Source organism: Podarcis bocagei, assembly GCF_964188305.1.
Source record: "Podarcis bocagei genome assembly, chromosome: 13".
Classification (NCBI taxonomy): domain Eukaryota; kingdom Metazoa; phylum Chordata; class Lepidosauria; order Squamata; family Lacertidae; genus Podarcis; species Podarcis bocagei.
In genome coordinates this window covers 56727917-56754650 of record NC_138138.1, presented here as the reverse complement: position 1 = coordinate 56754650, position 26734 = coordinate 56727917, and the positions used below count along the sequence as shown (strand labels likewise).

The following is a 26734-nucleotide window of genomic DNA, read 5'->3' as shown; positions in this document are numbered from 1 at the left end:
TGGGCTAATAGTATCCTTGCTGCAGTTATCACATATGAAAACAATTTTTTATCATTCTTATGAATTTCTGTACCCACAATAGCAGGACAGAAAAGTTTTTCAAGTAGTATTTGGAAACTGAGAATGCAAAGTAAGTAAGAATGGTGAGGCGATTGTCCAAGTCAAGCAAATAAAAGGTGTATATGAGGTTAATCTTTCAGTACTTCAGTCTGCAAAAGTGGTGCGCTCAAACCAAAAGGACGAGGCAGACCTTCGAACTCTGGCACAGAAGACTTGGACACAGAGACACCAACGCCATACTGGACTTCCAAAAGAATGAGCTTGCGAGGGGACTGCAGGTAACACAGAACAACTTGGCACCAACAAAATGTGTAAGTTGTGTCACTGAGAAAGCTGTGAAACTTTTATTTCCTCCTTGCACTGAACAGAGAAGCACCAGAGGGCTAGACCTATAGTCTGCAGTGACTTGTGTGAGCCAATGAATGTTCCATCACTGAGGAAGAACAGATATATACTAATTTTCCTCTATGACTTTTCAAAGTACTGCGTAGCATATTTTCTCAAAGAAAAGAGTGAAAGGCAGGAAATGTTGAAGAACTACCTTGCCATGGCGGAGAACGAATTCCAGAGAGCACCGGCTATGCTAATGTCTGATCATGGGGGTGAGTATTGCTCACGTGACTTGCAATCTCTCCTGGAAGAGGAAGGAATTGAGCATGTAGCCGCTGTTCCTTACACCCCACAAAAGAGCTCAATAGCTGAAAGAAAGTTCAGATCCGTCAAGGGGATGCATGTTCCAGGATGCGTCTCTACCCCAAAACATGTGGGGAGACGCAGCAGAAACTGCGATGTATCTCCAAAACAGACTGCCAACAAAGGGAGGCAAACTTACACCTTTTGGACTTTGCCGTGGGAAAATTCCCAGCCTGTCACACATTTGGAAGTCTTTGTTGCCACCATGTTCCCAGGGAACATAGACACCAGCTTGACTCCAGAGCACAAGCAGGTATTCTTGTGGGATACGCCTCTGGAGGAAAAGGATACAGAATAATGGACTTACAAACAGGCGAAGTAAGTGCAGCTTATTTGATGAACACAACCAAGCTGACACAAGAAAGAGCGTTGTGGATTTTTCTGAGGAATCAGAGCAAGTTCCAGATCTTGTGTACTTCCCCTCCCTAACCTTGCAATGTCCAGATCTCCTTCCAGTGTCATAGCCTCCCTCGTCATGGAGACAAATGCTTGTACACAAAGTCCAATAATGGACAAATTTCTTATGTTCTTGCTTTCGTTGATGATTTGATTATTGCCACAGTAAATGACAGAGACCGTGCACAGGTTGCAAAACACTTAAGCAAAGATGTTGAGGTCAAGGAACTGGGAAAGATCCAGTTCTACCTTGGAATTTGAGTGAAAAGAGAAGAAAGCGGCTCATTTATTCTTAGCCAAAAGCAGAAGATTTCTGAACTGATCCAGAACACGCATGACTTCTGACTTTTTAAAGAATCGAGATGACTCAAAGCTGTTGCCGCGCAACAATGAGTAGAGGTCAGTGATCGGAAAGCTTTTGTATCTTGTTACTACTATGTGTAGACCTGACTTAGCCAATGCAGTGGGATTTCTGCGTAGAAAGGTAAATGTCCCACTGAATATGACTGGGTGGGTGTGAAAAGATTGGTTTGCTACCTACGGGGTATAATAAACTGTAAATTAAGACTGCCAGCTGTTACTAGTCCTGAAATGATTGGTTTTACTGATGTAGATTGGGCTGGATGCATGACTGATTATAAATCCACAGGTGGCCATGTGTTTATGTTTGGAAATGGTCCCATCTCATGGGAGGGGCAGTTATACAGGTTAAATGTATACGGGTTAAATGTGCTTCAGGTTGAGTGTTTTCAGGTTACACTCTGCGGCGACCCGGAAGTAATGGAACATGTTACTTCTGGGTTTTGCTGCTCGCGCATGTGCAGATGCTCAAAATGACATCACACGCATGCACAGAAGTGGTGAAACGCAACCCGCACATGCGCAGTGGCGCAGTTGCATGTTATGTTCTACTCAGGATGCGAACAGGGCAACGGAACGGATCCCATTCGCATCCAGAGGTACCACTGTATACGGAATTGTATAGTGTTCTCTTCCACAGAGTCTGAATATATTGCGGCCACAGAAGCGTGCAGAGAGTTGACCTGGCTAGATCAACGAACCAAGAACTTTGGGTTGGTGAGAAAGGATCCTGTCTGCCTGATGGAGGAAAACCAGAGCTGCCTAACGCTGTCCCAGAGCGAGAAATTCCACGTAAGGTGTTTGCGAGGCTGTCCAAGATGGACATCTGGAACTGTCTTACTGCCATGCCAAAAAGATGAATGCAGACATCCTGACGAAGCCCCTACCAAAGGAAAATTTCTGAAACCTTCGTGTCAAGCTGGGACTCTGGGTGGCTGAATAAAAATTGTGTATATAAGTGTATGTTGTATTGTATGTGGGATGTTATCATCACTGATGCAGCCCAACACACCATTTCCTCTTGCCCAGAGGGGACACCCAGGGGAATGGGGCTCCAGCCAGGAGGACTTCCTGACACACCTGGTCAGGAGGCTCCTCCCCCTGGGCGTGACCAGGTAGAGGGGCGTGGCCCCGCAGATCCTGCAAAACGCATCCTCCTCTTTCTTGCTCTCTTGCCAGCAGCGCATGTCTCATCCTCACAGAGTCTGGAAGTCACAAGGGAGAACGTTTTAGGCTTAGCTCAGACTTCTTTTCTCTGCAAATTTAACTGAAACCACAGGACAAAGCCTGCCTTTCAGATTTACTGCTGTGAACTGAATGTAAGTAAACTTTACTCTTGCTTTTGAACAAGACTGTTGTGTTGTTATTATTATTTTGAGGAGGGAACTAAAAGGGGAAATTTGCCAGCAACAAGCCAGACTGCATTGCTCAACTTAAATGATTCCAACAAATCCATCAACTTGCTTCCAGCAAATGTGCAAGGAAATGTGCTCTGCTCCTTGCTCACTCTCGTGAGTGAGGAGGGATAAAATTTAATCCATATATCCTCTCCTGCTTTCCTCAACATTCCCACATTTCTACCCCTTTGGCTGATTTTTTATTAGGATTTCTCATGCTATCTTCAAAATCATCATCATCATCATTTATTATTATTTATACCCCGCCCATCTGGCTGGGTTTCCCCAGCCAGTCTGGGCAGATTCCAACAAAATATTAAAAATACATTAAAACATCAGTCATTAAAAACTTCCCTGAACAGGGCTGCGTTCAGATGTCTTCTAAAAGTCAGATAGTTGTTTACTTCCTTGACATCTGATGGGAGGGCGTTCCACAGGGTTGGTGCCGCCACCGAGAAGGCCCTCTGCCTGGTTCCCTGTAACTTGGCTTTTTGCAGGGAGGGAACCGCCAGAAGGCCCTTGGAGCTGGGATGGTTTAAAAGGCTGAGGGGAAATGGCTAGTAGTGTTTATGTGGGCGGTAGCCTTGAAGGTGGTCTCTCTGTGTTCCCGGGCTTGGCTAGATGAGCCTTGGAGGTCCCTTCCAATGCTACAATTCCCTGGTTCTATGGGGCCTCTGGGGAGATGGGCCTCAGCCCCAGAAGCAGCTGCAACTCAGACCCAGCCGCCTTCACCCTTCATATCCGGGGCTAAGAATGGGCGATTTATTATTAGATCCAGGAAGAGGCTTCGCATTTTATCTGTGAGGACCAGATGGATCTGTGAGCAAGGAGGAGACGGGGGTGGGGGGAGGGGTCCCTTGGAAGGGACTCCTGGGTCCTCTGAGAGGGGAGGGGAATCGGGTGGCTCAAAGTGGAGGGCGGACGCAAGGCTTCCTGGGTCCTCTGGAGGTTAAGAGTGGCCTCGCACTGTTGGCCCAATGAGTTCAGTATTGGCTACTCTGACCTCCAGGGTTTCAGGGATGGTTTGGAGGCACCAGGATTTGAACCCACAACCTTCTGCATGCCCAGCAGGTGCCATAGAGCTATGGCCTTCTCCACATTGGGGGGGGAATAGGGTTAGTTAGGACCCCTGGGATCATTGGGAAAAGAACTCAGCAATGGAATAAATGGGTGAGGAGGGGGCAGCTGGAAGCCAGGACAAGAGTGCCTCTGAGAATATGCAGAGTGTTCTTCCCTGACCGCCTGGGATTATGGGACGGGGCTGCCAGCTGGATTTCATAGAATCCTAGAGCTGCGAAGGTCCAAGGGACCCCCGGGGGTCATCCAGACCAACCCCTGACAGTGCAGGAACCACAGGCCTCCCTAAGCCTGAGCAGGTGTTGCAGGAATTTATGTATAGGTTGGGGGGGGTTGCCCCTCCAGCAGATATCCTGCACATGCAGCCCACTACCAAAATCAGCACAATCGCTTTTGTGACTTTGGTGACTTGTCCCCACAAAACACTTCATCACAGTTTCTTCCTATCTATTCAAAGGGCCTTTGCTGCACGATACCAAATGTAAGAATTCACTGCTCAATGGATCTCTGTACTGGCTCAATGGGAAAACTTCAGAAATTCCTATAGACAGGTGAGCATCCTGATACCTGAGTGCCAGACAGGTAGCCATTCCAGAAAGAACAAACCCAGATGAAGACAAAAGGGTGGGATTAACTTGGCTGGGAAACAGGGAAATGTAAATGTCTCTTTTGTTACACTTGATGGGTGTTTGGTGGAGGGCAAGGAGAACCATGGAGCAGGGTCCAGGATGCTCAGATTCCTGCCACCAGACTTCCCCTTTCATGATGTAACTGTGATGTAGTTTGGGGGGGGGTGTAACATGGCGATCAGCAACTAATAAAAGTTTGGGTTCCCTTTTGTTTGGGGCTTCCATCTTGTTTCACCTGGTGGCAGGTGGGAGTCCTGTCGCGACAGCCTTCAATCAAGACCAAGCCGACTGGCTGCTGTTTTGCTCTAGGATTCCTGGCTGGGGTCCTTGTTTTTTTGTCCAAGGGAGCCTTCAGATTTCTCGGATAACAACGGTCAGGTGGGATGAGGCTGAATTAGGAAACTTTCAGCAGGGTGAAAGACTGAGGTGCTTCTGACCTCCCAGCAGATCTACAAAGCAGCCAGCTCCTTTGACCCTTCTGGAGAAATTGGAGGTATCTGGAGGGCAGAGAGCTCAGCTTTCCAGATTCCCCTTTTCCCCTTGTCCCAGAGATCTGTCCGGCAGCAGCCATATAATCCACCGACAGGTGCAGGAAGTGAGTGCAGCTCTGAAAGCGAACACCCTTCCTTGGGAGCCCAAAGCGACCTCGAAATAACCTCAGGAAAAAGTCTGTGCTCTGGAGCCTGCCATTGAGGCGAGAGAAGCCATGGGGCGAAGAGTCTGGCTGGGGGCTCTCCTCTGCTGGGGGTCCTTCTGTAAGAAAGGGATGGGGGCTTCATGGGGGGGGAGGAGAGAAGAGGGTCAGGCATAAAGGGGGAGTGGAGGTTTTGCAGGGAGGGGCAGTTTTGTATCTATTTGAAGCAAGGCGGACAGCAAGGTGGGGGGAATAGCAGGATTGTCCCATCGGAAGGGACCTCTGAAGGTCATCCAGCCCAACCCCCTGAGAAGCAGGGAGGCCAAATGGTTTTAGGGTTAAGTTCTTGCTCTCCTGGCTCATATTCTGGTTTTCCCTGTTTAGGGAAGCTTTTAATGTCTGATGCATTACGGTATTTTAATATTTTGTTGCAAGCCGCCCAGAGTGGCTTTATACCCCAGATGTGCAGGATATAAATTTTTTTATTATTATTATTATTATTATTATTATTATTATTATTATTATTATTATGCCTCCACACAATTCCAAATACGAGAGCCCTCTTCAAATATTGGAAGGGCTGCTGCATGGAAGAGGGAGCAAATTTGTTTTTCTCCTGGAGGGCAGGACTCGAACCTGTGGCTTCGAGCTACAAGATTCTTACTAAACACCAGGAAGAACTTTCTGCGAGATGGAAGGTGGCGGACTCTCCTTCCTTGGAGGTTTTTAAGCAGAGGTTGGGCGGCCGTCTGCCATGTATGATCTAGCTGAGATTCCTGCGCTTCAGGGGGTTGGGCTAGATGACCCCTTGGGAGCCCCTTCCACCTTTACAATTCTACGATCCTGTTCAATCCTCCAGGGCTGCTGGAGGCCAACGAGGACCTCCGCCTCTACAACGACCTTTTCGACAACTACGACAAAAGCGCCCGCCCGGTGCGCAATGAGGGGGACGTGGTGGAGGTCAGCATCAAGATGACCCTAACCAACCTCATCTCCCTGGTAAGCTGGGCTGCGTGTTCCCCTCCCCAGACACCCCCCCCGAGCCCCCCATCCCGCTTTTAGGGGCTGCCATCCAGACTCGGATCGCTTTCTTCCCCCTCCCTGAATTTGTCCTGTCCTCTTTTAAAGCCATCCGCTTTGATGGTCTGTAGTGATCAGATGGGATTACTCTGAGGAATTATAAAATATGCATCAAGCCGTTGTGTCCGCTATGAAAGCATTGCGTTGACTGGGTTTGATTCATTGACAATAATTCCTGATCAAATCCCACAAGCCTCTCCGCCTCTGCCATTTGCTGACAGGCACATATCAGCATTCTGAAACACAGGCCAGTTGCTGTTTATGACCTTTGGGGTTTCCTAAAAGCGTTCCTCCTTGTTTCCTATTTTATTTACTCTGGACTACTTGTTGTTATTGTTGTTGAGTCGTTTAGTTGTGTCCGCCTCTTCGTGACTCCTTGGACCCGAGCACACCAGGCACTCCTGTCTTCCACTGCCTGGTCAGACTCATACTGGTCTCTTCCAGAACACTGTCCCACCATCTCGTCCTCCGTCCTCCCCTTCTCCTTGTGCCCTCCATCTTTCCCAACATCAGGGTCTTTTCCAGGGAGTCTTCTCTTCTCCTGAGGTGGCCAAAGTCTTGGAGCCTCAGCTTCAGGATCTGTCCTTCCAGTGAGCACTCAGGGCTGATTTCCTTCAGAATGGAGAGGTTGGATCTTCTTGCAGTCCATGGGACTCTCAAGAGTCTCCTCCAGCATCATAATTCAAAAGCATCCATTCTTCGGCCACCAGCCTTCTTTATGGTCCATCTCTCACTTCCATGCATCACCATAGCTTTAACTACTGTATAAGGACCTTTTGTTGGCAAGGTGATGTCTCTGCTTTTTAAGATGCTGTCTAGGTTTGTCATTGCTTTTCTCCCAAGAAGCAGGCGTCTTTTAATTTCGTGGCTGCTGTCACCATCTGCAGTGATCATGGACCCCAAGAAAGTAAAATCTCTCACTGCCTCCATTTCTTCCCCTTCTATTTGCCAGGAGGTGATGGGACCAGTGGCCATGATCTTCGTTTTTTTGATGTTGAGCTTCAGACCATATTTTGCGCTCTCCTCTTTCACCCTCATTAAAAGGTTCTTTAATTCCTCTTCACTTTCTGCCATCAAGGTTGTGTCATCTGCATATCTGAGGTTGTTGATATTTCTTCCGGCAATCTTAATTCTGGCTTGGGATTCATCCAGCCCAGCCCTTCGCATGATGAACTCTGCATATAAGTTAAATAAGCAGGGAGACAATATACAGCCTTGCCGTACTCCTTTCCCAATTTGGAACCAATCAGTTGTTCCATATCCAGTTCTAACTGTAGCTTCTTGTCCCCCGTAGAGATTTCTCAGGAGACAGATGAGGTGATCAGGCACTCCCATTTCTTTAAGAACTTGCCATAGTTTGCTGTGGTCGACACAGTCAAAGGCTTTTGCATAGTCAATGAAGCAGAAGTAGATGTCTTTCTGGAACTCTCTAGCTTTCTCCATAATCCAGCGCATGTTTGCAATTTGGTCTCTGGTTCCTCTGCCTCTTCTAAATCCAGCTTGCACTTCTGGGAGTTCTCGGTCCACATACTGCTTGAGCCTGCCTTGTAGAATTTTAAGCATAACCTTGCTAGCATGTGAAATGAGTGCAATTGTGCGGTAGTTGGAGCATTCTTTGGCACTGCCCTTCTTTGGGATTGGGATGTAGACTGATCTTCTCCAATCCTCTGGCCACTGCTGAGTTTTCCAAACTTGCTGGCATATTGAATGTAGCACCTTAATAGCATCATCTTTTAAAATTTTAAGTAGTTCAGCTGGAATACCATCACTTCCACTGGCCTTGTTATTTGCAGTGCTTTCTAAGGCCCATTAGAACTGGACTACTATGCATGCTCAAAGAACTCTTTGTGGTTTTAATCTTTAACTTTGTCCCACATGGGGTTTTTGAAATCTGATTGGTTCTTACGAACCCTGTGTAAAAAGTTCTTTTGTGAATAAAACGACCTGGGCCGGAGGATGGAGGCAGATTATTATTGGCACCCCTCCCAGAGTCTTGCTGGTCAAGCCTTGTGTGTATTCTATTCATCAGAGTCCAACCCTTCCTTTGCTTTGGGAACGCCACAGTGGTCATCCCTGCCCCCTGTGGCAGGGAGTTCCACTGGTGAACGGGGGCAAACCGGATACTCAGGTTTCTGCCAGAAGGCCCCTCTCCCAGTTTATGACATAGTTATGACAAATGTATGATGTTTTACTAAGGGTGTCATGGGTAAAATGGGGAACTTATATATATATATATAAAGGGAGTCATCTTTTGTTCGGGGATTATTTCTGTTTCTTCCAAGTGGTAGTTTGAAGTTTTGTTGCCACAATAAAGATCAGGCCTATTGGCTGCTGTTTTGCTCCTGTTTTGCTGGAGTCTTTGTTTGACAATCCAGGTGAGCAGAGGCGTTTCCCTTTAACAACTCTGTGCTATGTGAAGAAATGTTTTATTCCTTAAAGCATTTTTATTGAGTTTTCTTTAACATAAATCAAACAAACAAAACATATACAGTAAAGGTAATGCCCACTTACAGTAATGCCCACTTATTTTCATTATGACAGTTCCCTCTGTTTTCTATGCATTACAAAATGAAATCGAAAACCTTTACCGATTTTTTTTTAATGGAAAGAGAGAACTGCAGAGTTAGAAGGGGCACCCAGAGTCATCTAGTCCAACCTCCTGCAGGGCAGGAATTGCAGCTAAGGCCCCTGTAATAAATGAAAATCTGCCCTTATTCCCTTATGGGGGACACAAGAGCCCTTATAGTCTTTTGCAGGTTCTCCATCGGTTGGAGAAAAGAACAGAGGCCAAGCAGAGAATATTGAGAAGCAAAGCAGCTAGTCTGATCTTTATTGAACTGTTGCAACAGGGAGCCCCCTTCACACGCAGGAGAAGGAGGAGGACCCAGAACCCAGGTGTGCCCGCCCTCATGTAGACATTTTAAATTGCCCGCCCTGGAGTTCAAGACCACCCCCAGAAACATCATGCCTACATCACAGAAAAGGCGGTCTACAGCAGAAATCTGAGTGCATTGTTTACCTCCTGTCTGGCAGGTTACCTGTTAATGGTCACTTGATTGGATACCCTGGGGAGCCTGGCTAGTCTTTTGTAATGCTTGGACTACTGCAATGCGCTCTACGTGGGGCTACCTTTGAAGGTGACTCGGAAACTACAACTAATCCAGAACGCGGCAGCTAGACTGGTGACTGGGAGTGGCCACTGCGAACACATAACACCGGTCCTGAGAGATCTGCATTGGCTCCCAGTATGTTTCCAAGCACAGTTAAAAGTGTTGGTGTTGACCTTTAAAGCCCTAAACGGCCTCAAAGGCCCAGTATATCTGAAGGAGCGTCTCCACCCCCATCGTTCTGCCCGGATGCTGAGGTCCAGCTCTGAGGGCCTTCTGGCGGTTCCCTGCCTACGAGAAGCCAAGTTACAGTGAACCAGGAAGAGGGCCTTCTCGGTGGTGGCACCCGCCCTGTGGAACACCCTCCCTTCCCTGTTTAGGGAAGCTTTTGGTGTTTGATTTATTGCAGTATTTTAATATTTTTTTGGAAGCCGCCCAGAGTGGCTGGGGAAGCCCAGCCAGATGGGCGGGGTATAAATAATAAATTATTATTATTATTATTAATGATAAATACTTAGTTCCTGAGCCAGGTCACAGGCTCACCCTATTCATACACAGACGTACCCTTCAGACAGGATTTGTGAAGGAAAAGACAATGGGAAGGCTTTTCCATTTGACTTTGACATTGCAGAGAAATCGTTTGGTCAGTTTGGGAGTCAAGATGGTATCAGGGCTGTTTTCCTGTGCTGCTCCAGTCATGTGGTCCACACATCTATGTATGCGCTTGGTTGGTACATTAATGAACATTTATATTACATTATATATAACCTTAAATGTTTTATTTCACCCCAAACCCTTTTCTCTCTTCAGAACGAGAAGGAAGAGACCCTGACCACGAACGTCTGGATTACACATGTAAGTCTCAGGCTGCTTCTCCCCCTAGACGGCGGGGGGCATTTGGGGCTTCTGCTCCCCAGAGAAGCCGTGGGGTGGGGAGCAGATTCCGGCTCGACATCAGGAAGAACTTTCTGGCAGTAAAAGCCGCTGGGATGGAAGATGGGAGCATCTCCCTCCTTGGAGGTTTTTAAGCAGAGGCTGGAAGGCCCACCTGCCACGGATGCCTCAGCTGAGATTCCTGCATCGCAGGGGGTTGGGATGGATGACCTTCGGGGACCCTCTTTTGACCCTCCAGCTCTGTGCTTCTATCATCTCAGCAATGGCTCGATTACCGGCTGGAATACAAGAGCGAGGACTATGGCGGCGTCAAAGCGCTTCAGGTCCCCGCGGACAAGGTCTGGCTTCCAGACATTGTCCTGGAAAACAAGTGAGTCTTATTTTTCAAAACGTATTTTTATTAAAGATTTTTATTAGTTTACAAAAGTATGTGCAATCTCTCTCTCTCTCCTCCCCCCTCCAAGTAAGATTTTTTACAGATCAGCTTCATTTGTTGAGACATTCAGGGAAAGGGATGGGGGTCGGGGGGGCGATGTTTCTATTATACTCAATATATGTGGGGTTTTGTGTCAGCGTCGCTGGTGCAGGTTCTGTGCTATTCACTTCTGTTCCTTCGAAAAACTAAGCAATAAACTGAAACTGGTAAAAGGTAAAGGGACCCCTGACCATTAGGTCCAGTCGTGGCCGACTCTGGGGTTGCGGCGCTCATCTCGCTTTACTGGCAGAGGGAGCGGGCGTTTGTCCGCAGACAGCTTCCAGGTCATGTGGCCAGCAGGACTAAGCCGCTTCTGGCGAACCAGAGCAGTGCACGGAAACGCCGTTTACCTTCCCGCCAGAGCGGTACCTATTTATCTACTTGCACTTTGATGTTCTTTCGAACTGCTAGGTTGGCAGGAGCAGGGACTGAGCAACGGGAGCTCACCCCGTCGCGGGGATTCGAACTGCCGACCTTCTGATCAGCAAGTCCTAGGCTCTGTGGTTTAACCCACAGCGCCACCCGCATCCCAAACTGAAACTAACATGGGGGCAAATAGAAGAAGCAGCCTTCACCCTGTTATATGGCTCCCCTTTATCACACACACAGCCCAACAAGACAACGACAAAAATCCACCAACGGCATACAGATCAATATGGCTAACCTGATCTAAAACACCCACCCACCCCATTCACACATGAAAACAAAGACCACCACAGCCAAGCACAAACAAGTGAGTCTTTTTTGGGGGGGCTGCATTCTCAGGGGGTGTGTGCCTGAGACCCTCGGCTACTTGCTATGAAAAGGAGATCTGGCCCTTCCTCGCCTTCCTCACCCCTGCTGCCCCCTTCCTTCTCTCTCACTGCCCCCCTCCAGCATCGACGGGAATTTCCAGGTGGCTTACTTCTGCAACGTCCTGATCTACCCCGGGGGGTCCATCTTCTGGCTGCCTCCAGCCATCTTCCGCAGCACCTGTGCCATCGAAGTCACCTTCTTCCCCTTCGACTGGCAGAACTGCTCCCTCGTCTTCCGGTGAGAGCCGGGGGTGGGGGGTGGGGAGCCCATGGTGAGGGGTTCGAAACACACGCTTGGACCCGCGCCCAGGAAACGCTGCCAAGGACTCCCAAGTCATGGGCTGGAGGAAGGGCAGCTGGGACCTGTATCACCCGAAGACGGATTTAGCGGCGATTCCTTCATTGTACGGGGTTGGGCTGGATGACCTTTGAGAGTCCCTGTGGTGTGTGAAATACAGAGCAGTCAAATACAACACATTCCTAGAGTGGACATAAAAAGGGGGTGTCTGGGCCAGCCAGTCGGAACTTCCTGTTTCCTCCGGGGCTGGGACAAACTACATGTGACTAGAGGTGGGCGTGTGACCTCACCTGTACAGGTAACGAAAAACCCAGGGGAGACAGCCATCTCTCTATATATGTAACAAATACTATGGGCAATATGGACAGATGCAAAATATATAGATTATGAAATAATATACGGTTGAAAATGTTGACAATTAGGAGCCGGGGAGGGGATGGGGAAGTCTTGAGATTCAGAGATATCTCTCCATAGGGATATAGTCAATTCTGTATCCAGGACAGCTGTCTACCAGCTCCACCTGGTACACAGGATGAGACCCTCCCTGCCTGTGGACTGCCTCGTCAGAATGGTGCATGCTCTGGTTATCTCCCGCTTGGACTACTGCCATGCGCTCTACGTGGGGCTACCTTTGAAGGTGACCCGGAAACTGCAATTACCGTATTTTTCGCCCCATAGGACGCACTTTTACCCCTCCAAAAATGAAGGGGAAATGTGTGTGCGTCCTATGGGGCGAATGCAGGCTTTCGCTGAAGCCTGGAGAGCGAGAGGGGTTGGTGCGCACCGACCCCTCTCGCTCTCCAGGCTTCAGGAAGCTATCCACAAGCCTTGCAAGCCCGGCGGGAGTTCCCACAGGCTCACAAGGCTTGCGGGCAGGAGCCTGCCCTGTGGAACGCCCTCCCATCAGATGTCAAAGAGATAAACAACTACCTGACATTCAGAAGACAGCTGAAGGCAGCCCTGTTCGGGGAAGTTTTTAATGTTTGAGGCATTACTGTATTTTCGGTCTTTGTGGAAGCCGCACAGAGTAGCTGGGGAAACCCAGCCAGATGGGCAGGGTACAAATAGTATATTATTATTATTATTATTATTATTATTATTATTATTATTATCATCATCATCATCATCATCATCATCATCATCATTATACAAACTTATATTTACACACGTATACAAACTTATATTTGTAAAATCAAATAAAAACAATCTCCAAATAAGAATAAGAATACAGTAAGCTCATGGAAGATGCCACGAAAGCACAGCTTGGCCCTTGATCTCTCGCCAGGTCCCAATCGTACAATGCCAGGGAAGTGGTGCTTACATTTGGAGGCGACGACGAGACCGGGGTGCCCGTGGAGGAGATTGTGATTGACCCAGAGGCTTTCACAGGTAGGGGACCGGCGTCCGCCTTGGAAGGGGGTGGGGGGACAACCCTGGAGGGGCAGCGAGTCCAGACCTGAAGACCCCCCACCCTGCTTTCCGTCCTGGAGAGACGCTGGAGGCATCGCTTGCCCCCCAACCCACCCTCTGCCTCTCTCAGCCCCACTGCCATGCCCCCTTCTGTCTCCCCCCAGAGAACGGGGAGTGGGCCATTCAGCACCGTCCGGCCCGCAAGGTCCTGGCCCCCGTCTCCGGGGTGGAGGCCCCCGGCTTCTCGGAGGTGCGCTACTACCTGATCATCCAGCGCAAGCCCCTCTTCTACATCATCAACATCATCATCCCCTGCGTCCTCATCTCCTCCCTGGTGGTCCTGGTCTACTTCCTGCCTGCGGAATGTGAGTCATCCCCCCTGGGGAGGGAATGGGGGGCAGGGCAGGGGAGGAGAGAGTTGGAAGGGACCCCCAAAGGCCATCCAGCCCAGCCCCACGAAATACAGGAATCGCAGCTGAAGAATGCCATCTCCAGCCTCCGCTTAAGGAAGCAGTCAAATGGCTCCTATCCTCAGAACGTTCTTCCAAATGTTTAGTTGGAATCTATTTCCTGCCAACTTGAAGCCATGGGTTCGAGTCCTACCCTGTGGAGCAGCAGAAAACAAGCATGCTCCATCCTCAATAATACAGTTGTACCTCGGGTTACAGACGCTTCAGGTTACGGACTCCGCTAACCCAGAAATAGTACCTCGGGTTAAGAACTTTGCTTCAGGATGAGAACAGAAATTGTGCTCTGGTGGCACAGCAGCAGTGGGAGGCCCCATTAGCTAAAGTGGTGCTTCAGGTTAAGATCAGTTTCAGGTTAAGAACAGACCTCCGGAACGAATTAAGTTCTTAACCCGAGGTACCACCATAATAATAATAATAATAATAATAATAATAATAATAATTTATTTATATCCCACTCTTCCCAGCTGAAGCCAGGCTCAGAGCGGCCAACAACAGTAAAAATAACACCGTTTACATAAAATCGCAATCAATTAATTAAAATACATTCTACAATCAATTCATTCTGAAATCAATTCAAAATCAAATTAATGGCAACCATTGGGCTGTGCCTTGGCCAAAGGCCTGGTGGAACAGCTCCGTCTTGCAGGCCCTGCGGAAAGATGTCAAGTCCCGCAGGGCCCTGGTCTCTTGGGACAGAGAATTCCACCAGATCGGGGCCACGGCCGAAAAAGCCCTGGCTCTGGTTGAGGCCAGCCTAACCTCCCTGTGGCCCGGGAGCTCCATGGGGCAGACCTTGCGCTATTTGAAGACGGCTCTCATCTCTCCTGTCAGTCTCCTCTTCTCCAGGCTAAACATACCCAGCTCCCTCAACCGTTCCTCATCAGGTTTTGTTTCCAGACACCTTGATCATCTCAGTCACACCTCCCAGCTGGTCAATATCCCCCTTAAACTGCGGCGCCCAAAATTGGATGCAGGGCTCCCAGCGGGGTCTCCCCAAGGCAGAACAGAGCAGGGCTTTTCCTTCTCTTGATCGGAACACAAGACTTCCGCTGACACAGCCTAGCATCGCATTCGCCTTTTTTGCTGCTTCCTCACGCGGCTTGCTGACCCCTGCCTTCTTCCCGGGCAGCTGGAGGCCAGAAAATCACCGTTAGCATCTCTGTCCTGCTGGCCCAGACTGTCTTCTTGTTCCTCATCGCCCAGAAGGTTCCGGAGACCTCGCTCAGCGTCCCCCTGATCGGAAAGTGAGTCGTCCCCCCTGGCCAGCAGAGCTGGACTCCTGGGTTCTCGGGAGAGTGTTTGCCCATATGTGGGGAGCAGGGTGGGAATTTGTGTCATGGAGAGGCGGCAACTAGACCTAGTGGGGTGGATTTTGGAGGGGAGGGGGCTCAGGATGGTCTGGAAGCCCCCCAACACAGACCCACACTCTAGGAAGGGCCGTAGCTCCGCTTTGCAAGCAGAAAGCCCCCAATTCCTCCATGTGGACTAGGATCTTGCATTGTTTTTAGGGGAAGGGCTCAGCGGGAGAGCTTCCCTGCCTTGCATGCAGAAGGTGCGAGATTCGAACCCCATGCCACACCTCCAGCTGGGGCTGGAGGGAGAAAGACCCTCTGCCTAAAACCCTGGACGGTCGCTGCTGCTGCTGCCGGCCCGTGTCGACAACACTGACCTTAAATCAAGTTTCCTGTGTCCTTCTGCCGGGCAGGTACCTGCTGTTTGTGATGGTGGTGGCCACCCTGATCGTCACAAATTGCGTCATCGTCCTCAACGTCTCCCTGCGCAGCCCCAGCACACACACCATGTCGCAGCGGCTGAAACACGTGAGGATGGGGGGGCCAGGGTGTGTGTGCCTTCTGCCATTTGCCCAAGAAGGCCAGTGAAGCCAGCCCCACTCAGATCGGGGGCACTCCTGCACAAACCAAGCCCACGCAAGGGCATTTATAAAGTTTTATTTTTGGGGGGGGGGGGTCCTGCCAATTGGGAAGGGCTCAGGATTTCTCAAGTGGACCCCCTGCAGGCTCTGGTCCCCAACTTTCATCTCTGGGGTTGGGGGCTCTGGAGTCGTTCCCAGACCGGCTGTTGTAATTTGAACCCAGGACATCCTGCTTAGAGGGAACATGAAAATTATTCGGCTTTCCAAAAAGCAGTGTGCTTCTTCGACAAACCGAGCTCAGTGTCATCCAGCCACGAAAACGATAGCTGGTTTGAGTTCCTCGCAGCCCAAAACATAATTTGAAGAATAATGATATTAATTTATTATTTCTACTATTATTTCCGGTCTCCCCAGCCACTCTGGGCAGCTTCCAACAAAGTATTAAAATACAGTGGTCTGTTAAACATTAAAAGTTTCCCTAAACAGGGCTGAAGGGACGTGGGTGGCACTGTGGGTTAAACCACAGAGCCCAGGGCTTGCTGATCAGAAGGTCGGCGGTTCGAATCCCCGTGACGGGGTGAGCTCCCGTTGCTCGGTCCCTGCTCCTGCCAACCTAGCAATTTGAAAGCACATCAAAGTGCAAGTAAATAAATAGGTACCACTCTGGCCGGAAGGTAAACGGCGTTTCCGTGCGCTGCTCTGGATCACCAGAAGCGGCTCTGTCATGCTGGCCATATGACCCGGAATCTGTACGCCGGCTCCCTTGGCCTGTAAAGCGAGATGAGCGCGCAACCCCAGAGTCGGCCACGACTGGACCTAACGGTCAGGGGTCCCTTTACCTTTAAACAGGGCTGCCTTCACCTCACTGGGAAAAAATGGCGAGAATTAAGCCCCACACACACCCCAAAAAATTTACAGGATGGTTGAGGTTGAATTTGGAACTGACAGATCCAAACAGGTCCTAAGAAAAGGTGCTTTGCGAACGGCCCCCGTCTCCTGTCTCCCCCCCCCCATCCCAGGTCTTCTTGGAGCTCCTTCCACGCTACCTGGGCTCCAGCTTGGAGCCGGCGGAAGAAGACCCCTGGGACGCCCCCCGCCCTCGACGGCGCAGCTCCTTCAGGGTGATCCTGAAGGCGGAGGAGTATATCTTGAAGAAGCCGCGAAGCGAGATCCTCTTTGAGCGCCAGGGAAAGCGCCACGGGCTCCAGAGGGTGCCGGGATACAGCACGGCTTGTGAGTCCCCCCCCCAGGGGGGAATCTGGGGGTCACGGGTGGGCAGGAAGGGGACAAAGGGCTGCTGGTGGAGACGCCCCGGGGCTCCTAGAATCGCACAGTCAGAAGGGACCCTCAAGGGCCATCTAGTCCAACCCGCCCCAGGGATCTCAGCTAAAGCATCCCCGACAGGTGGCCCCCCCGTTTAAAAACCTCCAAGGAAGGAGAGTCCCAGGAAATCTGTTTCTCTGTCAAATGGCTCTCACTGTCAGAAAGTTAGTTTAGTTGGAATCACTAGAAGCCATGGGTTCGAGTCTTCCCCTTCATTTATTCCCCCCCCCCCAATAAATTTTTATTATTTTCTTTACACAGTCATTCTTACAGTACATGAATCAACATATAAACCTTTTTCGCTCTGCCCAGCTTGCGACTTCCCTCCTTCCCTTCAGCTGGTATCCCTTTATCAAACCCACTCGCGTATTTTAACTTTTTACATCTTATCTACATCGTAGGGATTACATCAGTTCTGCTAGTGTCTTTAAATTTTTACAGTTATCCTTTAAGTATACAATAAATTTACTCCAATTGTCCTGGGATTTCTGATCGTCCTGATCCCGAATCCTGCTGGTCAGTTTGGCTAACTCCGCACAATCCATCATTTTCGCATTCATCTTTAAAGTCACAGTTATCCTTGTCCCGTAGCTTGTGTGTCAATTTTGCCAGCTCTGCATAGTCCATCAATTTTTCTTGCCATGATTCTTTAGTTGGAATTTCTTCAGGCTTCCATCCTTGTGCTATTAGGACTCTCGCGGCCGTTGTCACATACAGGAAGATGTTTTTTCTGTTTTCTGGCAGGTCTTTCCCTACAATCCCTAACGGAAATGCTTCCGGTTTTTTAACAAATGTTAAGTGGAACATTTTCTTCAATTCATTATATATCATTTCCCAAATTTTTTTTAATTGCATTACAATCCCGCCACATATGACAAAATGTCCTATTATTAATCCTTTCCTCCCGCATCTTGGATGGTAACCCAAATTCCATTGTGTCCAGAATTCAGCCTTAAACTACAAGTTTACGGTTGCCAACCTGGTGTGCAACATCCTTCTTTGGCGAAGGTGGAGTTGTGAGATGTGTGTGAGTGTGCAAATTTGTGCGTCGCCAACTTTGGCAAGCTCTTAAGGTATATTCCACCCCACCCCACCCCCGCAGACGGCCTGGACGTGGGGGGAACCAGCACCCTCTACAAGAACCTCGCTAGCCTGGCGCCCGAAATCAAGGAGTGTGTGGACGCCTGCAACTTCATTGCTGAGAGCACCAGGGAACAGAGCGCTGACAGTGCGGTGAGCCCCCATCTTTCCTCCAAACCCCCCCCCCCCCGGCTCCCGGACGTTGTTGGGAGAGGACCTGGGAGAGACCAGGGTTCAAATCCCGCCACTTGCTTGGCCGGGGAGGCCGTTACACGTGACCTTGGCCCAGTCACTGCCTCCCGAACTCACTTTCTTTGCAGGGTTCTTGTGAGAATAGCGGGGGTGGGGGTGGGGGTAACCCTATGCAGAGTGCTTTTTTTCTTCTAAAAAATATGTTTGGGATTGGGGGGGCAACTCCCATCTCTTGCGGGGGTGCAATTAGTGCCAGCACCGTCCGTTAAGAGTTTGGGTGTAATCTTCGATACCTCCCTCTCTATGGAGGCGCAGATTACAGCTATAACAAAGGCGGCATTTTTTCATCTCCGCCAAGCTAAGCAGTTGGCTCCTTACCTCTCTCGCCCTGGTCTGGCCACTGTGATCCACGCGACACTCACCTCCAGACTAGATTACTGTAACTCGCTCTGCGTGGGGCTGCTCTTGAGACTGACCCAGAAACTCCAGCAGGTGCAGAATGCCGCGGCGAGACTCCTTACGAGGTCTTCGCTGCGAGATCACATTCATCCGGTACTATACCAGCTGCACTGGCTCCCGGTGGAGTACAGGATCAGGCTTAAGGTGCTGGTTTTAACCTTTAAAGCCCTATACGGCCTAGGACCCTCGTACCTACGGGACCGCCTCTCCTGGTATGCCCCACGGAGGGCCTTATGGTCTTCAAACAAAAACATATTGGAGATCCCGGGCCACAGAGACATTAGGCTGGCCCCGATCTGGTGGAACGCTCTGTCCCAAGAGACCAGGGCCCTGCGGGACTTGACATCTTTCCACAGTACCTGCGAGACAGAGCTGTTCCGCCTGGCCTTTGGCCAAGGCACAGTCTGACCCCCTCTCTCCTTCTGTAATCCTCATAGAACTCTAGCCCAATGGTTGCCATTGATTCTGAATTGATATTAGAATATTGTATTATTTTACTGTTGTTAGCTGCTTTGAGCCCAGCTTCGGCTGGGGAGGGCGGGATACACACACACACACACACACACACACACACAGAAATGTTTAGGGGTACTCTCATTTTGACTCAAGAAAATCACCATTTCATAGTGCAAATTGGGAAGAATAAATACAGTAAATGGACAAAAGTACAAAGATTCGCAAAATGTTTAGGGGTTCAGGATCCCCCCAGGAAAGAAAACACTGCCTATGTCCCACCCTTGAGCTCCTTGAGGAGCAAAAGAAAAAGGGCACACAAATGTAATAAATAAACTCCTCTCGATCTCAGCCGGGATTGTATTCTGGCATCTTCTGGGTGGCAAAATCTAGAACCGTAGAGGCGGAAGGGACCCTTAGGGTCATCCAGCCCACCCACCCCCCACATGGCAGGAATAAACAGCTGTCCCATCGGGGGATCGAACCTGCAACTTTGGCATGATCAGTACCACGCTCTAACCGACGGAGCTGTCCAGGCTACGTTTGCAGCCTGGTGCCTATTAGGGGATTGGTAAAGGTAAAGGGACCCCTGAACATTAGGTCCAGTCATGGCCGACTCTGGGGTTGCGGCGCTCATCTCGCTTTACTGGCCGAGGGAGCCGGCGTACAGCTTCCGGGTCATGTGGCCAGCAGGACTAAGCCGCTTCTGGCGAACCAGAGCAGCACACGAAACGCCATTTACCTTCCCGCCGGAGCGGTACCTATTTATCTACTTGCACTTTGACATGCTTTCGAGCTAGGTTGGAAGGAGCAGGGACCGAGCAACGGGAGCTCACCCCGTTGCGGGGATTCGAACCACCGACCTTCTGATCGGCAAGTCCTGGGCTCTGTGGTTTAACCCACCCGCGTCCCTATTAGGGGATTGGAGGCCCCCCAAAATGTCTCTCCTGCCCACCCCCCACCTTCGGGGCCTGCCCCGCTCCACAGGCAGCCCTCTGACCCCCGCCCTGCTTCTCTCTCCCTGCAGGAGATGGAAAACTGGGTGCTGATCGGGAAGGTGATTGACAAGATGTGCTTCTGGGCGGCAATGGCCCTCTTCGCCATCGGCACCCTCGCCATCTTCGCCATGGGGCAACTCAACGCCGTGCCGAGCAACCCCTTCCCGGGAGAGGAGCTCCAGGAGTAGGAGCACTGCGCACGAATCAGCCCCGGAGTGTGTGTGGCACAGGGAGCTCCTAGCTGTGGCTCCAGGGGACCTCTGGGGTCTCCAAGCTGCTTGACTTGAATTTTGTGTCCTGCACCCCAACAAGCAGGTCTGAACAGGGGGTTTTTCTGAGGTTCTCGGAAGGTCTGCCCTCACCAAACCCGGATGGAGACATGATGAGCTGTCTCTGCAAAGCAGACCTGGTTGTGTGCGATTGCAAAGTCTGCGCATGTTTGCAGAGGCCCGATAAAAGATAATGTGACCAGTGTTGTGCTATTTTGAAACACACACACACACCCTTTCTGAGCTGGCCTCTGCAACGTCCTGGCAAATGCCTCGTGTGTCCTGTCTTTCCATCTACGGCCACCTCTGGATAGAATCCTAGAATTGGAAGGGGCCCCCAGGGGTCATCCAGCCCAACCCCCTGCAACGCAGGAATCGCACCTCAAGCACCATTGACAGGTGTCCATCCAGCTTCTCTTCAAAAACCTCCAAGGTCGTCTGTTTCAATGTCAAACAGCTCTTGCAGTCAGAAAGTCCTTCCTTGTGTTTCATAGCCATCTCTTTTCTTGTTGTTTGAAGCCATGAGTTCGAGTCCTCCCCTCCAGAGCAGCAGAAAACAAGCTTGTTCCCTCTTCTCGTATTTCCTCCCAGTCTGCTCTTTTCCAGGTTAAACACCCCCAGATTCTTCAAACGTTCCTCATCAGGCTTGTTTTCCACACCCTTCATCCTCTTGGTCTCCCTTCTCTACACACCTTCCAGCTTGTCAGTATCCTTCTTAAATTGGGGCTCCAAGAATTGGACACTGGATTCTTAGCAGAAACTTGTGTCTTTTCTTGTTTGCAGCAGAATAATTTTGAACCCTGGTTCATGAGTGAGACGGGAGCGGGGCTGCCGCTGCCTCGTTCACTTCTAACTTTATTCATTTCACAAAACCTAGATACGCCGCTTGATTGTAATAAAAGAAAAGGCGACTCGGAGAGGTTTGCAAAAAGAGGTAAAACGAGGAAATCGAGAGAGAGAAATTCACGGTTCAAAAAGGCACAGAAGATGAAAGCGCTGAAACTAGTTTACACTCGCCTCATTTTTCTAAGCGACTTGGGACAGGCTCGTCTGTTGTTAGCAGGGGCTGAAAATGCAGGGAAGGCGCCTGCTGGATCTCAAGAGGCAGGGAGTTCCGCAGGGCAGGGGCTGCCGCACGAAGCCCCAGTTGCCGGGAGCCCTTTTGGAGGCGAGGCGACCAGAGGAGGACGCCATAATCTGGGGCTGGCAGACTTGGGTTCAGCTCCTCTCCCAGGAACGTCCCAGTCTTGTCTTTCCCTTGGGGAGGGCGCTGGAAGGAGAGGCGGGCGGTGGGGGCTCAGGAAACCACAGAGGGGCTTCCGCTGCTCAGGGCGCAGGAGATTGGGCTGTGGGTTCGAGTCAGGGCGCCAGAGAGCGAGCGAGCGAGCAAGGCGTTGAGTGGGCCGAGGAGAAGCAGAGGAGGAAGGTAAGATTCAGGGGGGTGGGGGGTGGAAGACATTAATTTTTTTGCGGAAGGGAGGGAGTTTTGCTGGAAGACCCCATGGCCTGCTCTTGCCAACTCCGCCGGAAAAGCAGCTGGCAATCTTTTGGGTGCAAGAGAATTCCTCGCCAGGCTGGAACGAGAAGGGCAAACCATGTTCTTAGCTGTGGCGAGAAAGCTTGTGGTGCGCACCCTGGAAAATGGGGTGCTTGTTCTGCAGTCAGGATTGATTGATTGATTGATTGATTGATTGATTACCCAGGCTTCATCCAAAGGTCCCAGGACGCATCAAAACACAATATAATTAAAAACGACTTTAAGTAACTGACCCACCACTGAAATAAGGTGGGTCCTAAAAAATAACCCTCGAGGGTCAAAAGAAGTCAAGTCAGAGAATGAGAGTCTTCGGCAAGGCGCCGCTCCTTAGGCAGGGAGTTCCACAGGTCAGGGTCGCCACAGAGAAGTCTTTCAGGTGTTGGGGGGTCTTGAATACTTCAGGGCTTGGAACCTCAGTGTGAGCACCTTGAACTGGGCCCGGAAATGAAACGGGCAACCTGTGCAGCTGTTTTGAAACAGAGGTGAAGGTAGAATTGCAGCCCTGGAAAGGCACCCAAGGGTCATCTAGTCCGACCCACGGAGATGCAGGAACTTGAGCTGAAGCATCCAGGACAGATGGGCCCCCAATGGTCAGGGATGATGGGAGTTGTAGTCTAGCAAGAGCGGGAGGAGGGGCGCAAGTTTCCCACCCCTCCTGGGGCAGAAGAGATTCGTTAAATCCACTTTTGTCTCTCCTGGCCCGAAGAGGAGGCTCGCTTCCCCCTTAGTCCCAGGGCAGGGATTCCCCTTACTTACTCCGGCCCTGGGTTCAAGAGTCCTGGGGCTTCCCACTGGAATTAAGAGGCAAGACCAGGAGCCTGAAGACGCGCCCCCCCTGCCTCCCCAGGAGGCCAGCCTGTGTTTCTGGGTCGCCCCCAGAGGCACCTCCAAGCCATTTCCCGTGGGGTTTCTGCTTGGAAGGTCACAATCCAGCCGAGCTGAATTTGGGGCGCATCTGGACATTTGAGGTTCCATCCAGTTTGGCGAAGAGCATCAGCCCAAAGGAAAGTGTTTGCGTGCGTGAGAGAGAGAGAGAGATCGACAAGGAAACCCCCCTAACTCGGACTCGCTTGCAGAAATGTTTGGTTGCCTAGCCGGGGGCTAGACTAGATGTCCCTTGGGGGTCCCTCCAAATTCCGTGGTGTGGTGGAATAGAGTTCCCTCCATTGCCTGTTGGGAAACCTTCTCTGAGACAGAATGTAGTTGGCTCGGGGGCTCATGGGACCCCTGCTGCTCCTGCTCTGACGTCATAGGCCCTTCTCCCTGGCCGGACCCTCGGGACCCTCGGGTGGGCACGTCCTGGGTGCAGGCTGGGCGGGGGACACGGCAGTGATGCTGCTTGCAGGAAGCCCCAGAGACACCCCCCCATAAAAAAAGGTCAGGGAGGAGCGCACGCCTCTCTCGGCATGCAGAAGGAAAGCTGGCTTGGCTTTCCAAGGAGAAGGAACAGTATTCTGCACGTGCTCAGAGACAACCCTGTTCTTTGCTCGAGGCGATGCGCTCAAGCTCAGCAGATGCGCCTCTCTGCGCCCTTTCCCCCTGACATCCCAGACGGGCCTGAACAGGGTTCCCACCTCATCCTCAGGATCCTGGGTGCGCGCCATCCTAACTCAGAGGTGCGGCGTCACCTGCACATGGCTGCAGGTAGTGTGCGCGATGTCCCACGCACCATGTGCAGCAGGCATGTACCTGGGGCCTCGCAAGTCCGTGTTGCAGCTCCTTCTCTCTGCAGCCAGCGAGGCCCCCTTCTCCTTGGGGAGGGACTCGGGGACCCCTCTGCCTCTGTGCCCTAGCCCCCCACGGAAAGGGGGCCTCGCTGGCTGGCTGCGGAGGCAACACCACCAGCTTTGCCCACTGACTTTGTCGGGGCCCCGCCCCCCATTATATTATTCTGGGAGCCCAAGCCCCCCTGGCCCCCCTGTGACCGCCTGCCTTCCTCTCTCCCCGCCTCCCCAGCGATGCTGCCGCCTTGCGCCCTGCGCGTCCTTCTGGCGACCCTGGTGGCCGCGGCCGGAGCCCCCGAGGCCGCGCCGCCGCCCTGCGCGTCCGAGATGAACAAGATCAAGGACCTGCTGCAGGTGAGCTGCGTGGGGCAGGGGCTGAGCAGCGTCCCCGCCGGGCTGCCCCCGGACACGGGCATCTTGCTGCTGGGCTCCAACCGCCTGAGCCGCGTCTCGCTGGCCTCCTTCCAGCACCTGAGCGCGCTGGTGGAGCTCGACCTGTCCAACAACAGCCTGAGCGCCCTGGACAGCGGCGGCGCCTCGCTGCCCGGCCTCCAGCAGCTCGACCTGTCGCACAACGGCCTGCAGAGCCTGCCCGCCTTGCAGGGGATGCCCGCCCTGAAGCGCCTGGCCCTGGCGCACAACGCGCTCTCGCGGCTGCCGGCGGGGGGATTCCGCGCCCTGCGCGCCCTGGAGGATCTGGAGCTGCAGGGCAACGGGATCCGGGATCTGCCCGAGGGAGCCTTCGCGGGGCTGCAGAAGCTGAGGGACGTCGACCTGGCCGACAACCTGCTGGAGGAGCTGCCCCGGGAGCTCCTGGCCGGGCTGCGCAGCCTGGAGATCCTGCGCCTGGAGAGGAACCGGCTGAAGAGGGTGCCCGACGGCTTCTTCCCCGAGGAGAACTACTTCGCCTACCTGTTCCTGGCGGGGAACCCCTGGGTGTGCGACTGCGCGCTGCTCTACCTGCGCGACTACATCCTGGAGTACCAGACCAGCGTGTATACTCGCGTGCAAGGCCCCGGGAAGGAGATCACCGAGAACAAGCCCAAGAGCGTGGAGTGCCAGGCGCCCGCGCACGAGAAGGGGCGCCCCGTCATGGACTTCCAGGCGCACTGCCAGGGGCCCGAGGGAGACAGCGACGGGGGCCAAGGGGGCGCCGCCACCACTGAGCCCCACACCACTGTCCACACGACACTGGTCCACACCCCACCCTCCACCGCAGGGCCAGCCACGAGTGTCCGCACCGCACCCTCCACCGCCGCGCCGACCACGAGTGTCCGCACCCCACCCTCCACCACCGCGCCGACCACGAGTGTCCGCACCCCACCCTCCACCGCCACGCCGACCACGCGTGTCCGCACCGCACCCTCCACCGCCGACCACGCGTGTATTTGTCTGTGCTAATCTTATACCTGAGTCTTGCCCTGCCATGTCTGCTTATGCTATTTTTGTACCAAGGACTTGTCTGGCATGTTTGCCAAGGTTAACCCCTCCCCTTTGGTTCCAGTTACAGATAGGTAGCCGTGTTGGTCTGCCATAGTCAAAATAAAAAATTCCTTCCAGTAGCACCTTAAAGACCAACTAAGTTAGTTCTTGGTATGAGCTTTCGTGTGCATGCACACTTCTTCAGATACACTGAAACAGAAGTTGCCAGATCCTTCTATATAGTGAGAAGGTGGGGAGGGGTATTACTCAGAAGGGTGGTGGGAATGGGAGATTGGCAGATAGCTGAGATGAGATCATTATACATGACTAAGCCATTTCTCACCTTCTCACCCCTTGCCTTTTCCTGTAAGGGTGCTACTGGAAGGGATTTTTTATTTTGACCCTCCCCTTTGGTGACATGTCAGTGATGCTATATAAACTGTATTCTGGGATACGGTGGGGAAGTTTTAAAAGTCCTTGTCACCCCATCCTCGGGGTTCAGAATTTGCTCTTTGAACCTACTGCGCAATAAACTTTGGTCTACAGCTATTTGCTCCGGTTGGTTGGACTCCTTCCTTTATTCCGCAGGGACCCGCGGGCTCTGCCCAACCAGCTGGGGGACTGAGCAGCCTCACACCTAGATTTTTCCGTAACAGGAGGGAAGAATTGCAGTCCTGGAAAGGCACCCGAGGGTCATCTAGTCCAACCCACTGAGATACAGGAACTTGAACTAAAGCATCCAGGACAGATGGGCCCCCAATGGTCAGGGATGATGGGAGCTGTAGTCTAGCAAGAGTGGGAGGAGGGGGCACAATTTCCCCACCCCTCCTGGGGCAGAAGAGATTCATTAAATCCACTTTTCTCTCTTCTCCTCGCCAGAAGTGGAGGCTCACTTCCCCCTTAGTCCCAGGGCAGGGATTCCCCTTATTCTGCCTGTTGGGTGTCAAACTTCCTGGGGCTTCCCACTGGAATTAAGAGGTAAGTCCAGGAGCTTGAAGACGTCCCCCCCCCCGCCTCCCCAGGAGGCCAGCCTGTGTTTCTGGGTCGCCCCCAGAGGCACCTCAAAGCCATTTCCCGTGGGGTTTCTGCTTGGAAGGTCACAATCCAGCCAAGCTGAATTTGGGGCGCATCTGGACATTTGAGGTTCCATCCAGTTTGGCGAAGAGCAGCAGCCCAAAGGAAAGTGTTTGCGTGCGTGTGTGTGTGAGAGAGAGAGAGATCGACAAGCAAACCACCCTAACTTGGAATCACTCTCAAATTGGTATTTGACATCCTCCTCCATTTGAAAATAAAAATAGATTATCTCGTGTGAATGTATGGAATGAACTGCAGCCGCAGGATTTGAAAGATGATTGTAGCCAGGGGCAACCCCTTACAGGAGCAGAGGTGTTTAGAAAATAATCACATGTCACACACCAATTAAATACAAAGCTGCAAGGAAACTAACAGAATATGAAAAGATGGCAATAAGAGACTAAAGGGATCAATTCCCCTTTCATACAAATGTCCAGAACAATTGTGGAAGGAAGTTTGTCAAAGAGGTGTCTCCGATTACAGCTCAGGCAATCCAAATAACCCCAGCCTTACTTGATTGATATACTTCAGAACTGTTCTGTTTGCAGACATTCCC

General features: G+C 51.5%; 2 protein-coding genes across 4 annotated transcripts; both read left to right on the top strand.

Annotated features, from left to right (window-relative positions):
* Nucleotides 1-1483: 1483 nt before the first annotated feature.
* CHRNE (cholinergic receptor nicotinic epsilon subunit) lies at nucleotides 1484-20621 on the top strand. Of its 3 annotated transcripts, none has more exons than XM_081167941.1 (12): nucleotides 1484-2828; nucleotides 6106-6245; nucleotides 10244-10288; nucleotides 10588-10697; nucleotides 11679-11834; nucleotides 13180-13283; nucleotides 13469-13669; nucleotides 14904-15018; nucleotides 15480-15594; nucleotides 16667-16880; nucleotides 18073-18203; nucleotides 20182-20621. In XM_081167941.1, the coding sequence occupies exons 2-12, from the start codon at nucleotides 6219-6221 to the stop codon at nucleotides 20338-20340; spliced, it is 1377 nt and encodes a 458-aa protein (XP_081024067.1). In that variant the 5' UTR covers nucleotides 1484-2828; nucleotides 6106-6218; the 3' UTR covers nucleotides 20341-20621. The 3 variants fall into 3 exon arrangements, with proteins under 3 accessions (XP_081024067.1, XP_081024066.1, XP_081024065.1); XM_081167939.1 differs by lacking the exon at nucleotides 1484-2828 and adding an exon at nucleotides 5138-5367; XM_081167940.1 differs by lacking the exons at nucleotides 1484-2828; nucleotides 11679-11834 and adding an exon at nucleotides 5137-5367.
* Nucleotides 20622-21493: 872 nt separating this feature from the next.
* Nucleotides 21494-25242, top strand: LOC308570790 (uncharacterized protein; the record flags this gene model as incomplete). The annotated part of the gene is made up of 3 exons (XM_081165707.1): nucleotides 21494-21847; nucleotides 23510-23602; nucleotides 23752-25242. The coding sequence occupies 3 exons, from the start codon at nucleotides 21494-21496 to the stop codon at nucleotides 25081-25083; spliced, it is 1779 nt and encodes a 592-aa protein (XP_081021833.1). The 3' UTR covers nucleotides 25084-25242.
* Nucleotides 25243-26734: the final 1492 nt, after the last annotated feature.